This window comes from Lissotriton helveticus, chromosome 4_1 (genome assembly GCF_964261635.1).
Source record: "Lissotriton helveticus chromosome 4_1, aLisHel1.1, whole genome shotgun sequence".
NCBI lineage: Eukaryota > Metazoa > Chordata > Amphibia > Caudata > Salamandridae > Lissotriton > Lissotriton helveticus.
The window spans coordinates 1,718,393,749-1,718,409,895 of record NC_136063.1 but is presented as its reverse complement, the minus strand read 5'-3'; the positions used below and the strand labels follow the sequence as shown (position 1 = coordinate 1,718,409,895).

The window sequence follows — 16,147 nt, the reverse complement described above, 5'->3', positions numbered from 1 at the left end:
TTAATTTCAGAATTTTCAAAAATAACACATAAATAACAAATGTGTCATGTACAGGACAAATAACTCAAACTTTCATAATGCGAGACCTATTGCATTGCAAATGCCTATTGCCCTGGGCACCGCCCATCACTCCCAAAAGAATCTGTGCAGAAAAAAATGTAATCTCCTGTGAGGACGATTTACGGAGAAGGACCGACCTACTGAAACTGGCGTGTGCTATTCTAGGTTGGGAGAATAAAGATGAGAGCCCAGCGGTAAGTCGTAAATTGTAGTCCCCGTGTGAGAAATAAAGACCTGCTGTAAAGAAAATCAACAGTAACATCGACCGCAATTCGTACAGAATTGTGCTTGAGCTGTAGATTCAACCACAATTTAACGTACAGTTAATAAGGAGTTATGACTTTTCTAATAGTATTGCCTCCGATAATACCAGATCGTGCGTAGACCTCGTCAGGGCTTCCTACAAAACGCAAGTACACTTGCCATCCATGATCCGGACGGAGGTGGTACTACATCAGAAATGCGCATGCGCTCTACGAACAGAACGAGAGCACGCCAAACATGCCTTTCAATCATGGCCGCCAGCGAGGCCATTGTGTTCACCCAACATGGCTGCTCATTAGCATATTTTTCCGCGTGTATTCTAGTGTTTCTTCCCATTATTTTCGGACCATGTGTATTCTAGTGTTTCTTCCCATTACTTCCGGGACACTCATCGCCATCAAAATCATAACATTATTGTAAACATGCGGAGGTGAGAGGTTAGGCGAACGGGGTGGCTGGGTTTAAAAAGATTTCACGACCCCGTGTTTTCTGTTTGAGTTCATATTTGCCTCCACGTCTCTTGTATTCATCGTTCACCCAGTACAGTAGCTAGACAGCGATTTGGTCTGAGTTATAATATCACCTACCCGCCTAAGTATAATGAAAAGGGCGAATTTTAGAGCAGCATGTGGTTTTACGACAGAAATGGATGGCTAACCATGGTTTTGAACAATTCTAAGTGCCAACGACTTGATGATTTGTAGACAGACATTGTTTTGCATGTTGCGGGTTGCAAGAAATGACCGACGAACGAATGGGTATTAATCCCAGGGTTGCGACCTTTCCCTGAGGAAGAATAGAAAACTTTACATAAAATCATCCATATTCATTTTTAACATGACTTTGATGTCGTCAGCTATCGGTCATAGATCATTAAGGCATGTCTAGAAATTATTTTAAAATGTTATCTGCTTACATTTACTGCTTATGTACTGACGAGGAAATAATAGCAGCTTTATGTGATTTCCCTCGTTTTGTACCGGCCAGGATATATACTGCTAGTTAAAGCCTGCTTTAACGAACTGCTAGAGTAAGCCAAGTGGAATTTGGTTTAAATAATGCATTGATGCTAAGGTGGCCGACTTTGCATGAAGTATCGTGTGCTTGAAACACTTTGTGCATGTGTCGATATCGAAGACTATTGTTTCGGAGCGAGGGACTATGAGCCCTTTGGCAGAGCATTTTTGGTGTTCCATTTTAAATCTCCTTTATCTAATGTGGGCCATTTTTTCCCTCCATATCTTTATTGAGTTTCATAAAACAAGCAAGAAATCAAGGAAAACCAAAGGGAATCGTAACTGAAATAAATAAAAAAAGATCTTCATAACATATTCGAATCAGAATAGAAGAGAAGAGGGTGTGCTCAGGTCATCACAGGTTTTTGGCATATCAGAGTATTCATTATCTGTTGAATCACACTTTTAGTAATACAAAGCAATACAGTAATAACGTAGTACTGTGAATAAGAGTCACATTCTAAATGTGCATAATATTTTTTATAGGCGTTCTTTCTATCATTGTTTAATACAAAAAAGTATGATCTGTATGCAGTTTTCATTATGACTTGTGTGCGCACCAGAATAAACTGTCATCATGCATTAACTTGAGCTCACAATCTATCGGTAATTGACTCTGTATTTACTTCACCAGTTTGTGTACGGTTACAGCTATTGTTGCAAATGCATATTGTATACCGTAGATGTTTGTGGTTTTACAGAGGTTCAAAGTGTGAAGAGGTGGCATCTAGCAAGTACCTCATGTGTCTGTGTGATGGACACCACAGGGAGTTTGGCAGCAAGACATATCTCTAAGCAATGTGAACCATTACCACCACATTTGAAATGAGAGTATTTGAAGTTTTTCCAGTTATTGAGAATCAATTTGCATGCTAGAGTCAGCATTAGGTCTAGTAGTAGGCCATCAACTTTGAATTTTAGTTGTGGATCTAGATAGCCAAGAATTATATATGAGAATTCTCGGGTAGGGGAAATTCCCAAGGCTTCCATTATGAATTTAAATATATTGTTCCAGTACTCCTTAAGAATGGGGCAGTGGAAGAGCAATTGAGGTAAAATCACTCATGTATCCTACGATTCTAGCATTTCGGTTCTTGAATGAGTTTTTGCTTATGGAGTTTATGTGGTGTCCAGTATGCTCTATTGATAATCATGTACTTGGTCTGGAACATAGCAGGGGGATTTTGTTTGTGAAAGAGGATCTATAGGTACGCTTCCAATCGTATTTATTGTTGCTATGATTTGGTTCTGCTTCCCATTTTAGTACATTACGAGTATGGGTCTTGCGGGGACTAGGGAGAAGTATTTTATATATCTGGACACAATGTGCCCTGTTTTGACAAGGTCATTAATCAATGTAGTGAGTGTAGGTTAGTTATTTAGTAATGGATGCTTAGAGATCTGGACTCTGTCTCAAGTATTTCAAAAGGTCCATCTTGTCGTATCCAAATCGTGTCTGGAAAGTGGGTAAGGGTAGAGATAGGTTGTCCTCATTGCCATAAATTTTAATTTTGGTGTTGAGCTATATGGATGCCAAATACTGGTATTATTATTAGAGTTGCTGAGTTTATTTTCTGACCAGTAGGAGTTTCTTGAAATAGCTTTTTTTGGTGTTGTGCATTATGCATTTAGAATGGGGCAAAGGAAAATTGTACATTGTCAGAAAAATACTAATAAGTTTCCTCTTTGAGAGATTTCTCTAGTTTTACCCAGATGGTTTGGTACTCTAATCCGTCAAGGAACCAGTTAGTGTCTTGTTTGAAGAGGTAGGCTGTTAGGTAATTCCTAAAATTTGGAAGACCTACTCCTCCTTTGTCTTTAGAGAGTTTGAGTTTCTTAAGTGAAATTCTCAGCTTCTTGTTCTGCCACAAAAATGTTTTAAACTCTTATCAGGAAGTCTTCAGTTAAGGACAATGGCAGCATGCTAATTAGATAAATAAGTAAGGAGGTGATCATTATTTTAAGTGATTCAGCTATGCCCCACCGAGACAGAAATTTAAGTGACCATCTGTCAAGGAGGTAATTCATCTTCTTGAGTAGTGTCCTTTCATTGTGGTGTAAGGTAGTGATGAGGTTGTTGGTGAATTCTATCCCTAAACACTTAATGCATCGGTCTGCAATGCCAGCCAAGAGTACCCATGATATCTTTGTTTCCATAGTTATTGAGGTGTTTAACTTCTGATTTATCTTTATTTAGAGTGTATCCCGATACTTCTGAAAACTCCTGAATAGAGGTCATTAGGGCGGGTATGGATGTTTGGGTATTCTCAATGGTAACCAATATGTCATATGCTTAAGCAGCTATTTTCTCAATGGTTTTGCCAAATGGAACCCCAGCAATATCTTTGTTCTCCGTTAGGTGCCATAGGAATGGTTCTAAATCCAGTAGGAATGTGGGTGAAGGATGACGGGACAGTCTTGCTGGTTCCTTGTTTTAGGGAAAATGTGAATCAGATAGCGATTCCTTCTCTGACTTTAGCAATTGGTTTGTGGTAGAGTGCCATGATCACGCAGATTAGGGATTTGTCAAATATAAGTATTTTCAATCTACCATATCAGTAGATTTTTATTCCTCATGATTGTTGGCTACAGTCGGAGATTTCGTTGTTTTTGCCTTTTTCGAGCATACTTCACTTTTTCTTTGTATTCCCCGTAGCAGGCATCTGGGCTTCTTGTTTCCCCAAGACCCCTGTGAAAGTGTATCTATACAAAGCATTTTACATTTATTGTTATTTTGCTTATTTTGCAGTACTTCACAGAAACATTTTATTCTCCTAGTTTTAATACTTTTAATACCGGTAGCCACAAGGTGGCAATGATCTTATTACTGCAGCTCCCATCAGAAAGTATATGTATGATGTAATTTATTTTGTTGAAGTAGATTTGAAGATCAGAAAAGCGCATGAGCATGAAATTGAAGTTGACTATCTATTAAGTCTAGAGCGTATATTTTGTATAAAGTTTTATTGTTTTCATCTATATTTTAATCTATGTTAGTAATTTATTTCTTGTTCTACGAATATGGCTCGTTATTAGTCAAATAAAGCACTTTGAAGAAGATTGTATGGGACACAGCCTTTCCCCAAAATATTAACCGCACCCTATAACACTTGAAATACATTCATACACTCTCTTCAGTTGAGTATCCCGGGCAGCACTGTGATGCATATAGACTCTTTGCTAAGATTATGGAAGGGCTAGGAAAAGTGTCAGTTTATTTCACAAGTAGTTTATTTTTTAGGTCTCGTCTAGACAGGGCATGCGCTGTCTCAACAAGACGTCTTGTGTTCTGTCTGTGTGCTTACAGGCTGCCCATCTTCTACCATTGGTAAACTCCAGCGTTGCTCTTATTTTCTTCGATGCCATTCGTCATGGTATGCAGGCGTCATTCCCTCTTCTTGTGTTTGGCCCTCCCATATCCAATGGACCAAGTACATGTCTCCTTACACTGCTCCCGGTTGGCGGGAGACAGTGGGGTGGTGGCAGCTATTTCTTTGTTTTCAAGTGTGTTTTCAGGCGGTCACCCTTGTACACATACCAGTATGCATATGTGCGTACATAAGCAAATGCATTTCTTAAAAAGTTGTTAAAACACGAACAGCATTTGTTTCTCTATTTTTTTTGCGCGATCCTCTGCAAACAAAAGCCATTGATATTGGAGCGCTTTAAGTGCTCACCAGTTACATTACACAATGACACATTCATTTTTATCACTGATCCTGCTTCAATTAAGGTTTTTAATAATAATAATAATCTTTATTGCATGATTTAAAAATAAACCATTGCAAATACAAAACATTTAAGAGGTTTCAAAGTTGCATTTAGAATATTAAATTCATTAAAAGACAGTATGTATAGGTGATAACAAATGAAACTTCCATTTAAAAAGTCATATTCATAAAAAGCCAGTACTGATAGCAACAGCAAGTAAAACTTGACAGCGTTATTCCAATGGGGGGTCGCAAACTCTGGGCACCTCAATAAGTTTTTTTGCAGTGTGCTCCATAAATCTTACTAGGGCACAATTTAATTTAGTGTTCCTAGGGTCGAAACAGGCCAAAACTGCTGCTCTACAGCTTCTAATCATGTTTCTATTCCAATGATGCTTGAGTAGGGCCCGTCTCTCTGTCAATAGTTGTGGGCACAGGCATATGATGTGTGTTGGAACCTGGGATGTCAGGTCACCTAGGGTAGCCTGGCCTAGGGTAAGACACACTCACTAGAGGCACATGTGTGAAGGTTGCAAACCACCCAGCAGTAAATCAACGTAATAACACACAAAAAGGACACTACACCAATGTTGGAAAAATACGGGTCTCTTTATAAAAATAATATACTCTGCTTTTATACCTTTGGAAGTCACAACTCAGTACATACAGTGGTCATGGAATTAATTAATAATACTTTCAAAATTATCAACTTATCTCATTAATCAGCATTAATAGTACATTACATTAGACTCCGGGATTGATTACATCTGACTACTATGGAGTGCTCTAAACTTGTCTCCCACAGCACCTCTAACCCCCCTTCAGGTACACAGTCACTGAGAGGTTTCAAATATACCAGAATTTTACATAGACACCAGCAGCCTCTATGAGGAACTTATGCCTCTACTTAAACAGCAGGCACCTTCAGCACTCCCTTTGCAGTTGGTTTCCTCAAGCTACTCCCCACCTTGTATAACACAGGGGAGGGAAAACGACCAGTGTCTAAGTTATTTCTTTAGGGGCTCCAGCGCCACTTTCCCCCTTCAGATTACCTCCTTACTTGTGGAAGATCTGTCAGTTGAAGTCTTGATATGCCAGAGGGTGGGGGAAATTACTCGGCAGGACAAAGGAGCCAGGCGCTGGCAAGATTAACCAGCCTCTAGGGCCCCTCAGCTCTCCCCACCCCGCTTGAGCCAACTCCTCTGTGTGGCGCTCGAATGGAGAAGGCAATTACCGCAGTATTCCCCAAGCCGCGATCGGGCTCCACAACTCTCCCCTCCCGCTCACGCCAGCTTCTCCATGTAGCGCTCGAGCAGGGGAGAGAAGTTACCATACGCCACAGCCGCCGTAGGATTCCCGGCGTTTCCTCTCACTTCTCCCTCGCTCTGATCGGGGAAACACTACTCCTCTCGACTGGCTCCGCCCCGCCGAGCGCTCAACCGGGCATGCGTGAAGAGGGAGTGTCTCACCAACGGAGTCCGCGCTTCTCGGTCGGCGCTTCCTTTCTACTCCGCCCGCTAGGACATCCACAAGGGCTCCTCCCGGTCCGCTCCTCACCTCAGGACTTGCACCCACCGCTCCAAATCGGCGCCGCTCGTCACGCTACCAATTCAGGAGCGGAACGGTTCGTCGTCTCTCCGCCTCCGCTCCCTCAGCACACGTCACAACTGGTAGGAAGAGGGACACCGTGGGGTTTGACACCAGAGGGGGAGTCTCCAGCAATCGGGCAAAATGCAATTAAAGTGCGGAGTGAGGGGGTACCACAAAGATTAACCCCTCTCCGTTTGAGACCCTCTCAGCACAGTCTCACTAAAGTCTTTTCACTGGGCAGAGGACTGCACTTCACAGTGCTGCAGTTTCCTTCTCCTTTTCACATCCCCATTCTTCCAGTCTAGGGATTGGTCAGGCGCCCAGGGTCTCCAGTAACCCTAAACAGCGGGGACAAGACAAGTAACCCAGTGGGGATGAAGAGGTGGGTCAATAGGGCAGCATCCTAGTCCAGGAGATCAACCCTCTGACTAGCCTTCCTCCCACCTTCTGCTACAGCCTGTCCTCCAGCTGACTCTCTCTGGTAAGACAAAATGGCTGTCCAGCATTCCGCCTTTTATAGGCTGACCCTCAGGAGTCCAGAAGGGACCAGAAGGTTCTGGAACGCCCTATTCTACTCTATGGGACAGGTTCTGGGTTTGGTAATTAGGACAGTTGGTAGCCACCATTTTGTGACTCCAACTATATTCCTGTCAGAAAAGGCCTCTAGGCCTGAGGTGAAACACTATGAGGGTGAAAGAACACCTATCCCCTTTACCAACACCTTGAAAAAGCTAGTGGACACAAAAATTAATAAAGGTATGAGGGGCAAAAAGGGGACAAAATAAATAATAAATTGGAGGGACTACGCAAAAAGTCAGACAGGTCTAATACGCGTCCCCCCCAGCTGAAAGTGGGGAGAACTACCCAACCCCTTGGGAGTCCTCATCACTAAGGCGGAAATACCTGGAGAGACCGTCTGCGTTGGCGTGGTCAACTCCAGGTCGATGTTCCACCCGGAAGTCCATTCCCTGTAGGGAGATGGACCACCTCAACAGCTTGGGATTCTCCCCCTTCATCTGCATTAGCCAACGAAGGGGTCGGTGGTCAGTCTGAACCAGGAAGTGCGAGCCAAACAGGTATGGCCGCAGCTTCTTCAGAGCCCACACCACGGCAAAAGCTTCCCTCTCAATTGCACTCCACTTCTGTTCCCGGGGAAGCAGTCTCCTGGATAAGAAGACCACAGGCTGATCCAGGCCCTCTTCATTTAGTTGCGATAACACTGCCCCAATGCCATGTTCTGATGCATCTGTCTGGACAATGAACTCCTTGAGAAGTCTGGGGCCCTCAGGACCGGTGCTGCACACATTGCCTGCTTCAGTTTCTCAAAAGCTTGCTGACAAGCTTTCGTCCAAACTACCCGTCGAGGTTGTTTCTTTGAGGTGAGCTCTGTGAGGGACGCTACAATAGTGCCATATCCCTTCACAAAGCGACGGTAGTAGCCTGTGAGGCTCAGGAAAGCTCGGACCTCAGTCTGTGTCTTGGGGGGTTTCCAGGCCATGATTGCCTCAATCTTTGCCTGCAGGGGCTGCACTGACCCCCTACCCACCAAGTGTCCAAGGTACACAACCGACCCCTGCCCAATCTGGCATTTGCTGGCTTTGATGGTCAATCCAGCTTGTTTCAGGGCCTGGAGAACTGCTTGCAAATGTTGCAAATGGTCCTCCCAACTGCTACTGAAGACAGCAATGTCATCCAGGTAAGCAGCAGAGAAACTCTCCATTCCAGAGAGGACCTGATTCACCAGCCGCTGAAATGTGGCGGGGGCATTTTTGAGCCCAAAGGGCATCACACAAAATTGGAAGTGTCCCTCAGGCGTGGAGAAGGCTGACCTTTCCTTTTCTCCATCTGTCAAGGAGATCTACCAGTACCCTGAAGTGAGGTCAAAGGTACTTAGATATTGGGCAGCTCCTAGCCGGTCAATTAATTCATCCGTCCTAGGGATCGGATGAGCATCAGTCTTTGTAACTGAGTTCAGTCCCCGGTAATCCACACAGAACCTCAGTTCTGGCGTGGTGCCCGGTGGAGCGGCTTTTGGCACTAGCACCACCGGACTGGACCAAGGGCTGTTGGAAGGTTCTATCACTCCTAGCTCTAGCATCTTGGCAACCTCTCCATGGATGCTAGCCTTCACCTTGTCTGACAGCCGGTAGGTCTTTGACTTCACTGGTGGGCTGTCTCCTGTGTCCACATCATGGGTACACAGGTGGGTTCTTCCCAGGACAAGGGAGAACAACGAAGAGTACTGCTCCAATACCTGGCGGCAATCCTCTCGCTGCTCAGGAGTTAGGGAGGGGGAGAGAATCACTCCCTCCACCGACCCATCCTACTCTTGAGACGAGAAGAGATCAGGGAGAGGCTCGCTTTCTGCTTCCTCGGCACCATCAGTCACCATCATCAGGATGACCTCTGGCCTCTCATGGTGGGGTTTGAGGCGATTGGCATGCAGCACCCGGAGGGGCTGTCGAGGGGTCTTAAGATCCACCAAGTAAGTGGCCTTACCCTTCTTTTCCAACACTTCAAATGGGCCTGTCCAACGATCTTGAAGGGCACTTAGCTCTCCAGGTTCCATTACCCACACTTTCTGGCCAGGCTCCAACTCCACCGGGTGAGCATTGTGGTCGTACCATTCCTTCATTACTGCCTGGCTGGCCTCCAAGTTGTCAGAAGCTTGCTTCCACAACTTTGCCATTTGGCTCCGAAAGGCCAGCATGTAGCTCACCACATCCTGAGGAGGCTTTCTGGGAGAATTTTCCCATCCATCCTTCACCAGGCTGAGAGGTCCACGCACAGGGTGCCCGTACAACAGTTCAAAAGGGCTGAAGCCCACTCCCTTCTGCGGCACTTCTCGGTAGGAAAACAGCAAACAGGGCAGGAGGACGTCCCATTTTCTCCGTAGGCTCTCAGGCAGACTTCTTATCATGCCCTTCAGGGTCTTATTGAACCTCTCTACCAGTCCATTCGACTGGGGGTGATAAGGAGTGGTGAACCGGTAAGTCACTCCACACTCCTTCCACATCGCCCGCATGTAAGCTGACATAAAGTTGGTCCCCCTGTCGGACACAACTTCCTTGGGGAATCCCACTCGGGTAAAGATCCCCATCAGGGCCCTAGCCTCCACAGGTGCAGTGACAGTCCTCAGAGGAATGGCCTCTGGATACCGTGTGGCATGATCCACCAGAACCAGGATAAACCTGTGACCAGCTGTTGTTGGTGGATCCAATGGCCCTACAATGTCGATGCCCACCCTTTCAAAGGGGGTGCTAACGACTGGAAGTGGTTCCAGGGGAGCTTTCAGCTTCACCCCTGTTTTCCCACTGGCCTGGTAGGATACACATGTCCGACAGTAAGTGTTGGACGCCACTTTCATCTGAGGCCAGTAAAAGTGGAGGACAAGCCGAGCAAAGGTCTTGTCCTGGCCTAAGTGTCCTGCCAAGGGTATTGCATGAGCCAATTCCAGCAGAAAGGCTTGGTATTGCTGCGGGACTACCAAGGCCCTTGATGAACCAGGTAAGGGTACCTTGGGTTCACTGTAGAGGAGTCCATCCTCCCAGTAAATATGGTAGTGTCCCGTAGCATCACCTGCTGCCTGGGCTTCAGCCTGACGCCTCAGTCCCTCAAGGGTAGGGCACTCCCTCTGCCCCTTACAGAATTCCTCTCTGGTAGGTCCTCCCTCCACATGCCACTCAGCAGGGATGGGTAAATCCTCCAGAGAGTCTACTTCCCCCTCCACGGACTCCTGGTCCACCACCGCAGGTGGCCGATCTGTCACATGGGGCGTGGAAGCCGAAGCAGGCTCTTCCTGTCTCCGGGTCTGTCCCTTTTTGGCAGCGGGTTGGGCCATTGTTCCAGGCTCCAACCCGGGCGAACTCCCTCTTCGGGTAGTCGCAGACCGTGTGCTCACACAGGCCCAGCCAGGTGTACCCAGCATCGCAGAGTGCGTCCGGTATTCCACCTCTCTCCAAGTGTTGTGCTCCATATCATTTCCCAGCAGACAATCAACTGGCACGGCAGGGCTTACGGCAACTCGAAGTGAACCTGCAACCCCTTCCCACTCAAAGGGAACCTCAGCCACGGGATAGTGGCCCATTCTGCCGTCAGCCATCGCGGCGGGGTGGAGTACATTGGGAATCACCTGCTCTGGAGACACCAGCTGACTTCTCACCATAGTCATACTGGCCCCTGTATCTCTCAGAGCCTCCCCTCTCTGGCCATTGATGGTGACCCATTGCCCATACTTAACAGTATTTGGGGGCACCTGGATCTTTGGAACCATCTCCCGTTCTCCCAGGGACACTAAGGTGACACCCGCCCACTCACCCCCCTTATCTAAGGGCAACTCCTCCCCGAGCGCTACACTAGCTACTCCCGGTGGTTTTCCTCCGGTGGGAGGGGGTGGTCTCTTTGGGCATCTGACATCTCCCTTATAATGTCCAACACCACCACACTCAAAACAGTGGAGAACCCTTGGCTGCTGGCTTTGGCCAGGATTAGGGTTTCTGGGCGGATTTGCCTTAGGGGTGAAACCTGTTCCCTTCCCTTGGAAACTGTTTTGGGGACCTTTAGAGAACTCCCTCTTTTTATCTCCCCCCTCCTTCTTCTGAGGGGCGCCCTGTCCGGCCTTTTGGGAATCCCCTCCAGTCCCCTTTGAGGACACCCGGGTACTTGCCCAGATGTCCGCCTCCTCTGCAAGCTTCCGGGGATTGGTCAGCTTGCTGTCCACTAGGTGTTGGCGCAGCTCGGGAAAGCATTTCTCAAGGAGGTGCTCTTTCAAAAATAGATCATACAACCCCTCATAGTCCTTCACCTCACTGCTCTTTACCCAGACCTCTAATGCCTTTCTTGCATAATCAAGGAAGTCCACCCAGTTCTGAGTGCTTAACTTGTGGCTCCCCCTGAACTTCTGGCGATACCTTTCTGGGGTAAGCCCAAACTTCTTTACCAATGCTAGCTTCATGATGGGGTAGTTGGTTTGCTCCTCTGGTTCCCGGGCCAGCAAGGTGTCCCGACCAGTAGGAGGCATGTACTTATACAAACCACCCCCCCAGTGCTTCTCCTGCACCCCATGGGCTCTTAAGGAGACCTCATAGGCAGCCAACCACTTGGCTATGTCATCTCCCTGACTGAAGCTAGCAATAAGGTCTTTTGGCAAATAGGGTCTGGACTCCCTAGCTGTTTCTTTGGATTCGCTGCCACCATTTATTACAGGAGAGGGCCCCCTTTGCAGGGCCTGGAGTTCCAACTCTTTCAACCTGAACTCATGAACCATCCTCTTCTCTTCCTTCTCCTGCTCCAGCTTAGCCAACTCCCATTTTAATTGCCTCTTTTCCCTCCTGTCAGCGAGCTCTGCTTCGCTTAAGCCTCCCCCGGAGACACTACTGCCTTTCCTGGAGTAGGACCCTGGTCCTGGGAGTAGGTTTTCCCCCTCAGAGTGGAATAATCCATCTATCTCCTCAACCGGGTCCCGGTCTGCCCCTTAATCCTCCTCCTTTCCTTCTTAGATTGGTCTGGAGTTCCCCCTTCTTGGCACCATGCTTAAAAAATACCCCCATTTTCTGGCAGAAATCTTTCAGCTGAGCCACAGGATAGGTATCTAGGTTTTCTAGTGCAAATTCCATTTTCCAATAGGCAATACCAAGTTATACACACAAGGAAATTTGAGTTGCAAGGGCAACCCGAAGCTACCTCCGCCCCACCACCAGGAACAAATTTGGAAAAACAAAAGCACAAATTAGGAGGGCCGCTAGGAGAAAACTCCTGGTGTAGTCTAGTGAATTACGCTCAATTACTACAGAGTAGTTGCAACCACAGTCAGGATCCCACCGCTAGACACCAATTTGTTGGAACCTGGGATGTCAGGTCACCTAGGGTAGCCTGGCCTAGGGTAAGACACACTCACTAGAGGCACATGTGTGACGGTTGCAAACCACCCAGCAGTAAATCAACGTAATAACACACAAAAAGGACACTACACCAATGTTGGAAAAATACAGGTCTGTTTCTAAAAATAATATACTCTGCTTTTATACCTTTGGGAGTCACAACTCAGTACATACAGTGGTCATGGAATTAATTAATAATACTTTCAAAATTATCAACTTATCTCATTAATCAGCATTAATAGTACATTACATTAGACTCCGGGATTGATTACATCTGACTACTATGAAGTGCTCTAAACTTGTCTCCCACAGCACCTCTAACCCCCCTTCAGGTACACAGTCACTGAGAGGTTTCAAATATACCAGAATTTTACATAGACACCAGCAGCCTCTATGAGGAACTTATGCCTCTACTTAAACAGCAGGCACCTTCAGCACTCCCTTTGCAGTTGGTTTCCTCAAGCTACTCCCCACCTTGTATAACACAGGGGAGGGAAAACGACCAGTGTCTAAGTTATTTCTTTAGGGGCTCCAGCGCCACTTTCCCCCTTCAGATTACCTCCTTACTTGTGGAAGATCTGTCAGTTGAAGTCTTGATACGCCAGAGGGTGGGGGAAATTACTCGGCAGGACAAAGGAGCCAGGCGCTGGCAAGATTAACCAGCCTCTAGGGCCCCTCAGCTCTCCCCACCCCGCTTGAGCCAACTCCTCTGTGTGGCGCTCGAACGGAGAAGGCAATTACCGCAGTATTCCCCAAGCCGCGATCGGGCTCCACAACTCTCCCCTCCCGCTAGCTTCTCCATGTAGCGCTCGAGCAGGGGAGAGAAGTTACCACACGCCACAGCCGCCGTAGGATTCCCGGCGTTTCCTCTCACTTCTCCCTCGCTCTGATCGGGGAAACACTACTCCTCTCGACTGGCTCCGCCCCACCGAGCCGAGTGCTCAACCGGGCATGCGTGAAGAGGGAGTGTCTCACCAACGGAGTCCGCGCTTCTCGGTCGGCGCTTCCTTTCTACGTCGCCCGCTAGGACATCCACAAGGACTCCTCCCGGTCCGCTCCTCACCTCAGGACTTGCACCCACCGCTCCAAATCGGCGCCGCTCGTCACGCTACCAATTCAGGAGCGGAACGGTTCGTCGTCTCTCCGCCTCCGCTCCCTCAGCACACGTCACAACTGGTAGGAAGAGGGACACCGTGGGGTTTGACACCAGAGGGGGAGTCTCCAGTAATCGGGCAAAATGCAATTAAAGTGCGGAGTGAGGGGGTACCACAAAGATTAACCCCTCTCCGTTTGAGACCCTCTCAGCACAGTCTCACTAAAGTCTTTTCACTGGGCAGAGGACTGCACTCCACAGTGCTGCAGTCTCCTTCTCCTTTTCACATCCCCATTCTTCCAGTCTAGGGATTGGTCAGGCGCCCAGGGTCTCCAGTAACCCTAAACAGCGGGGACAAGACAAGTAACCCAGTGGGGATGAAGAGGTGGGTCAATAGGGCAGCATCCCAGTCCAGGAGATCAACCCTCTGACTAGCCTTCCCCCCACCTTCTGCTACAGCCTGTCCTCCAGCTGACTCTCTCTGGTAAGACAAAATGGCTGTCCAGCATTCCGCCTTTTATAGGCTGACCCTCAGGAGTCCAGAAGGGACCAGAAGGTTCTGGAACGCCCTATTCTACTCTATGGGACAGGTTCTGGGTTTGGCAATTAGGACAGTTGGTAGCCACCATTTTGTGACTCCAACTATATTCCTGTCAGAAAAGGCCTCTAGGCCTGAGGTGAAACACTATGAGGGTGAAAGAACACCTATCCCCTTTACCAACACCTTGAAAAAGCTAGTGGACACAAAAATTAATGAAGGTATGAGGGGCAAAAAGGGGACAAAATAAATAATAAATTGGAGGGACTACGCAAAAAGTCAGACAGGTCTAACAATGTGTATGATATCTTCTTTGTGTGTCCCACAAAGTCGGCATTGAACTTTCCCATGTTCTCTTTTCCATTTTGGCCAATGAGTCAACAGGTTAATAACTCCCAGTCTCAGTTTTAGAAAACGTAGTTTCATGCGAGCACTGAACGATGTAGTAAGGTACGGCTGTGGAATTAACAAGGCATAGGATTGAAGGGTCATCCACCCATGACTTCTTTTTGCAAGGCTGGCTTTATCTTCCACTATTGATAATTGTTTGGTGCTGATTTTCGCTAGCCTTTTAAATTCCATCTGACTAGCGTGCAAGTTCCAGAGATTGTGTAGGCACAGGGTTTTTAAGTCTTTTGACCAGTATTCATGTCCTGCTCGCCATGAGTTATCATCAATGCTGGCCCACAAATGGTATCCTAAACTTCCCTCCTTTGATGACCTCAATTTGTGACAGCACACGAGAAAAGACATGGCTTTGGCCAATTGTTGTTTACAGATACCTAGTTCCAACCTAATTTGTGCCGGTGATGTATGGTTTGGTAATTTGAACACTGACCTGTAGATCTTAGTAATTATTTTATCCAGATGGTCACTGTCCAACCCTTTTAAAGCTTCGCTGCCGTAAGTTAAGGTAGGATTGATTTTTGCCTGAGCCACCTGTAGTGTGGGTGCAAGATTAGGGGCTTGTAGCTTCTTTTGAATTAGTCCGATTGCAAAAGCAAGTGCCGTACCCTTCCTTATTTGCTCTTCTAGGTGGGATTTGTATTTTCCATTGTTGTTGAAAGTGACTCCAAGGTACCTTTGGCAATTTGATTCGACGAGGCTTTCATTGTTCAAAGCCCAAGACAGTTTCTTAACTTTCCTTGATTGCACTGCTAAAATTTTCGTCTTCCTGTTGTTAATGCGAAGCTTTTTTTCGTTTGAATAGTCAGAAGTAGCGTCCAGAAGTCTTTGCATTCCGATCTTTGTTTGTTCAATTAAGGTTGTTTTTTCCGTTGTTGTTTGCCCATCTCCCCATCCCCTCTTGCTTCTTTGCTTGACCCATTTCACCCCCCCCAACTTCCCTCATCGCTGGTTCTTTTTAGGTCTCACCTAGGCAGCATATGCTCTGTCTCTTCAAAACATGCTGTTCCTAGAATATGGGCTTTACGCACCACCCATCTTTTCAATTGGCTCCTCTCACTGTCCTTTGTAAATGCAGAATTTTGATTTGTGAATAGGTTTAGTAGTCCCTCTTTTTGGACTTTTGTATCCTCTCATGTGGACTGCCCCTGTTATATGAACTTTTACACTTCACGCTATTTTTGAAATTTCAAGAGCACTCTTTTTTTTTTTTGTTGGCCTGCCTCTGCTTATGTTAAGTGTTTTGTTTTGTGTACTTCCTGCATGAAACCTTCGTGGCTGCTTAATTTTTCAGCTTGGCCTGTCACTTAATCTCTTCATCTCTGTGCGCCGTTCCCCACACCACCTCAACCCTCCCACAACCGTGCATGCCTGCCCCACCACCCCTACGAGGATGCTGCTTGTTCCTGCTCGTGTTGGTGCTTCTTTAGCTTCTGCATTGTGCTGTCCTGCTTATAAGGCAGCAAGACCCCTGGCCTCTGTTGCTCCTGAGCACCACAGCCATCCCCTAACCACTTATGTAGACCGCTACAAATCTCAGCGACAGCATTGCTGGCCCAGCCTCTGAGACGAAGTCTTCACTGCTGTCTCCC

At 46.9% G+C, this 16,147-nt stretch overlaps 1 protein-coding gene across 1 annotated transcript in view; it reads left to right on the top strand.

The window, feature by feature from the left end:
* Window positions 1–680: 680 nt before the first annotated feature.
* RBM41 (RNA binding motif protein 41) overlaps window positions 681–16,147 on the top strand; it is a 191,531-nt gene continuing 176,064 nt past the window's right edge. Inside the window, exon 1 of the mRNA XM_078688392.1 lies at window positions 681–754. Within this exon, the coding sequence (XP_078544518.1) occupies window positions 747–754 (8 nt within the window). The 5' untranslated portion in view covers window positions 681–746. The remainder of the gene's footprint in view (window positions 755–16,147) is intronic.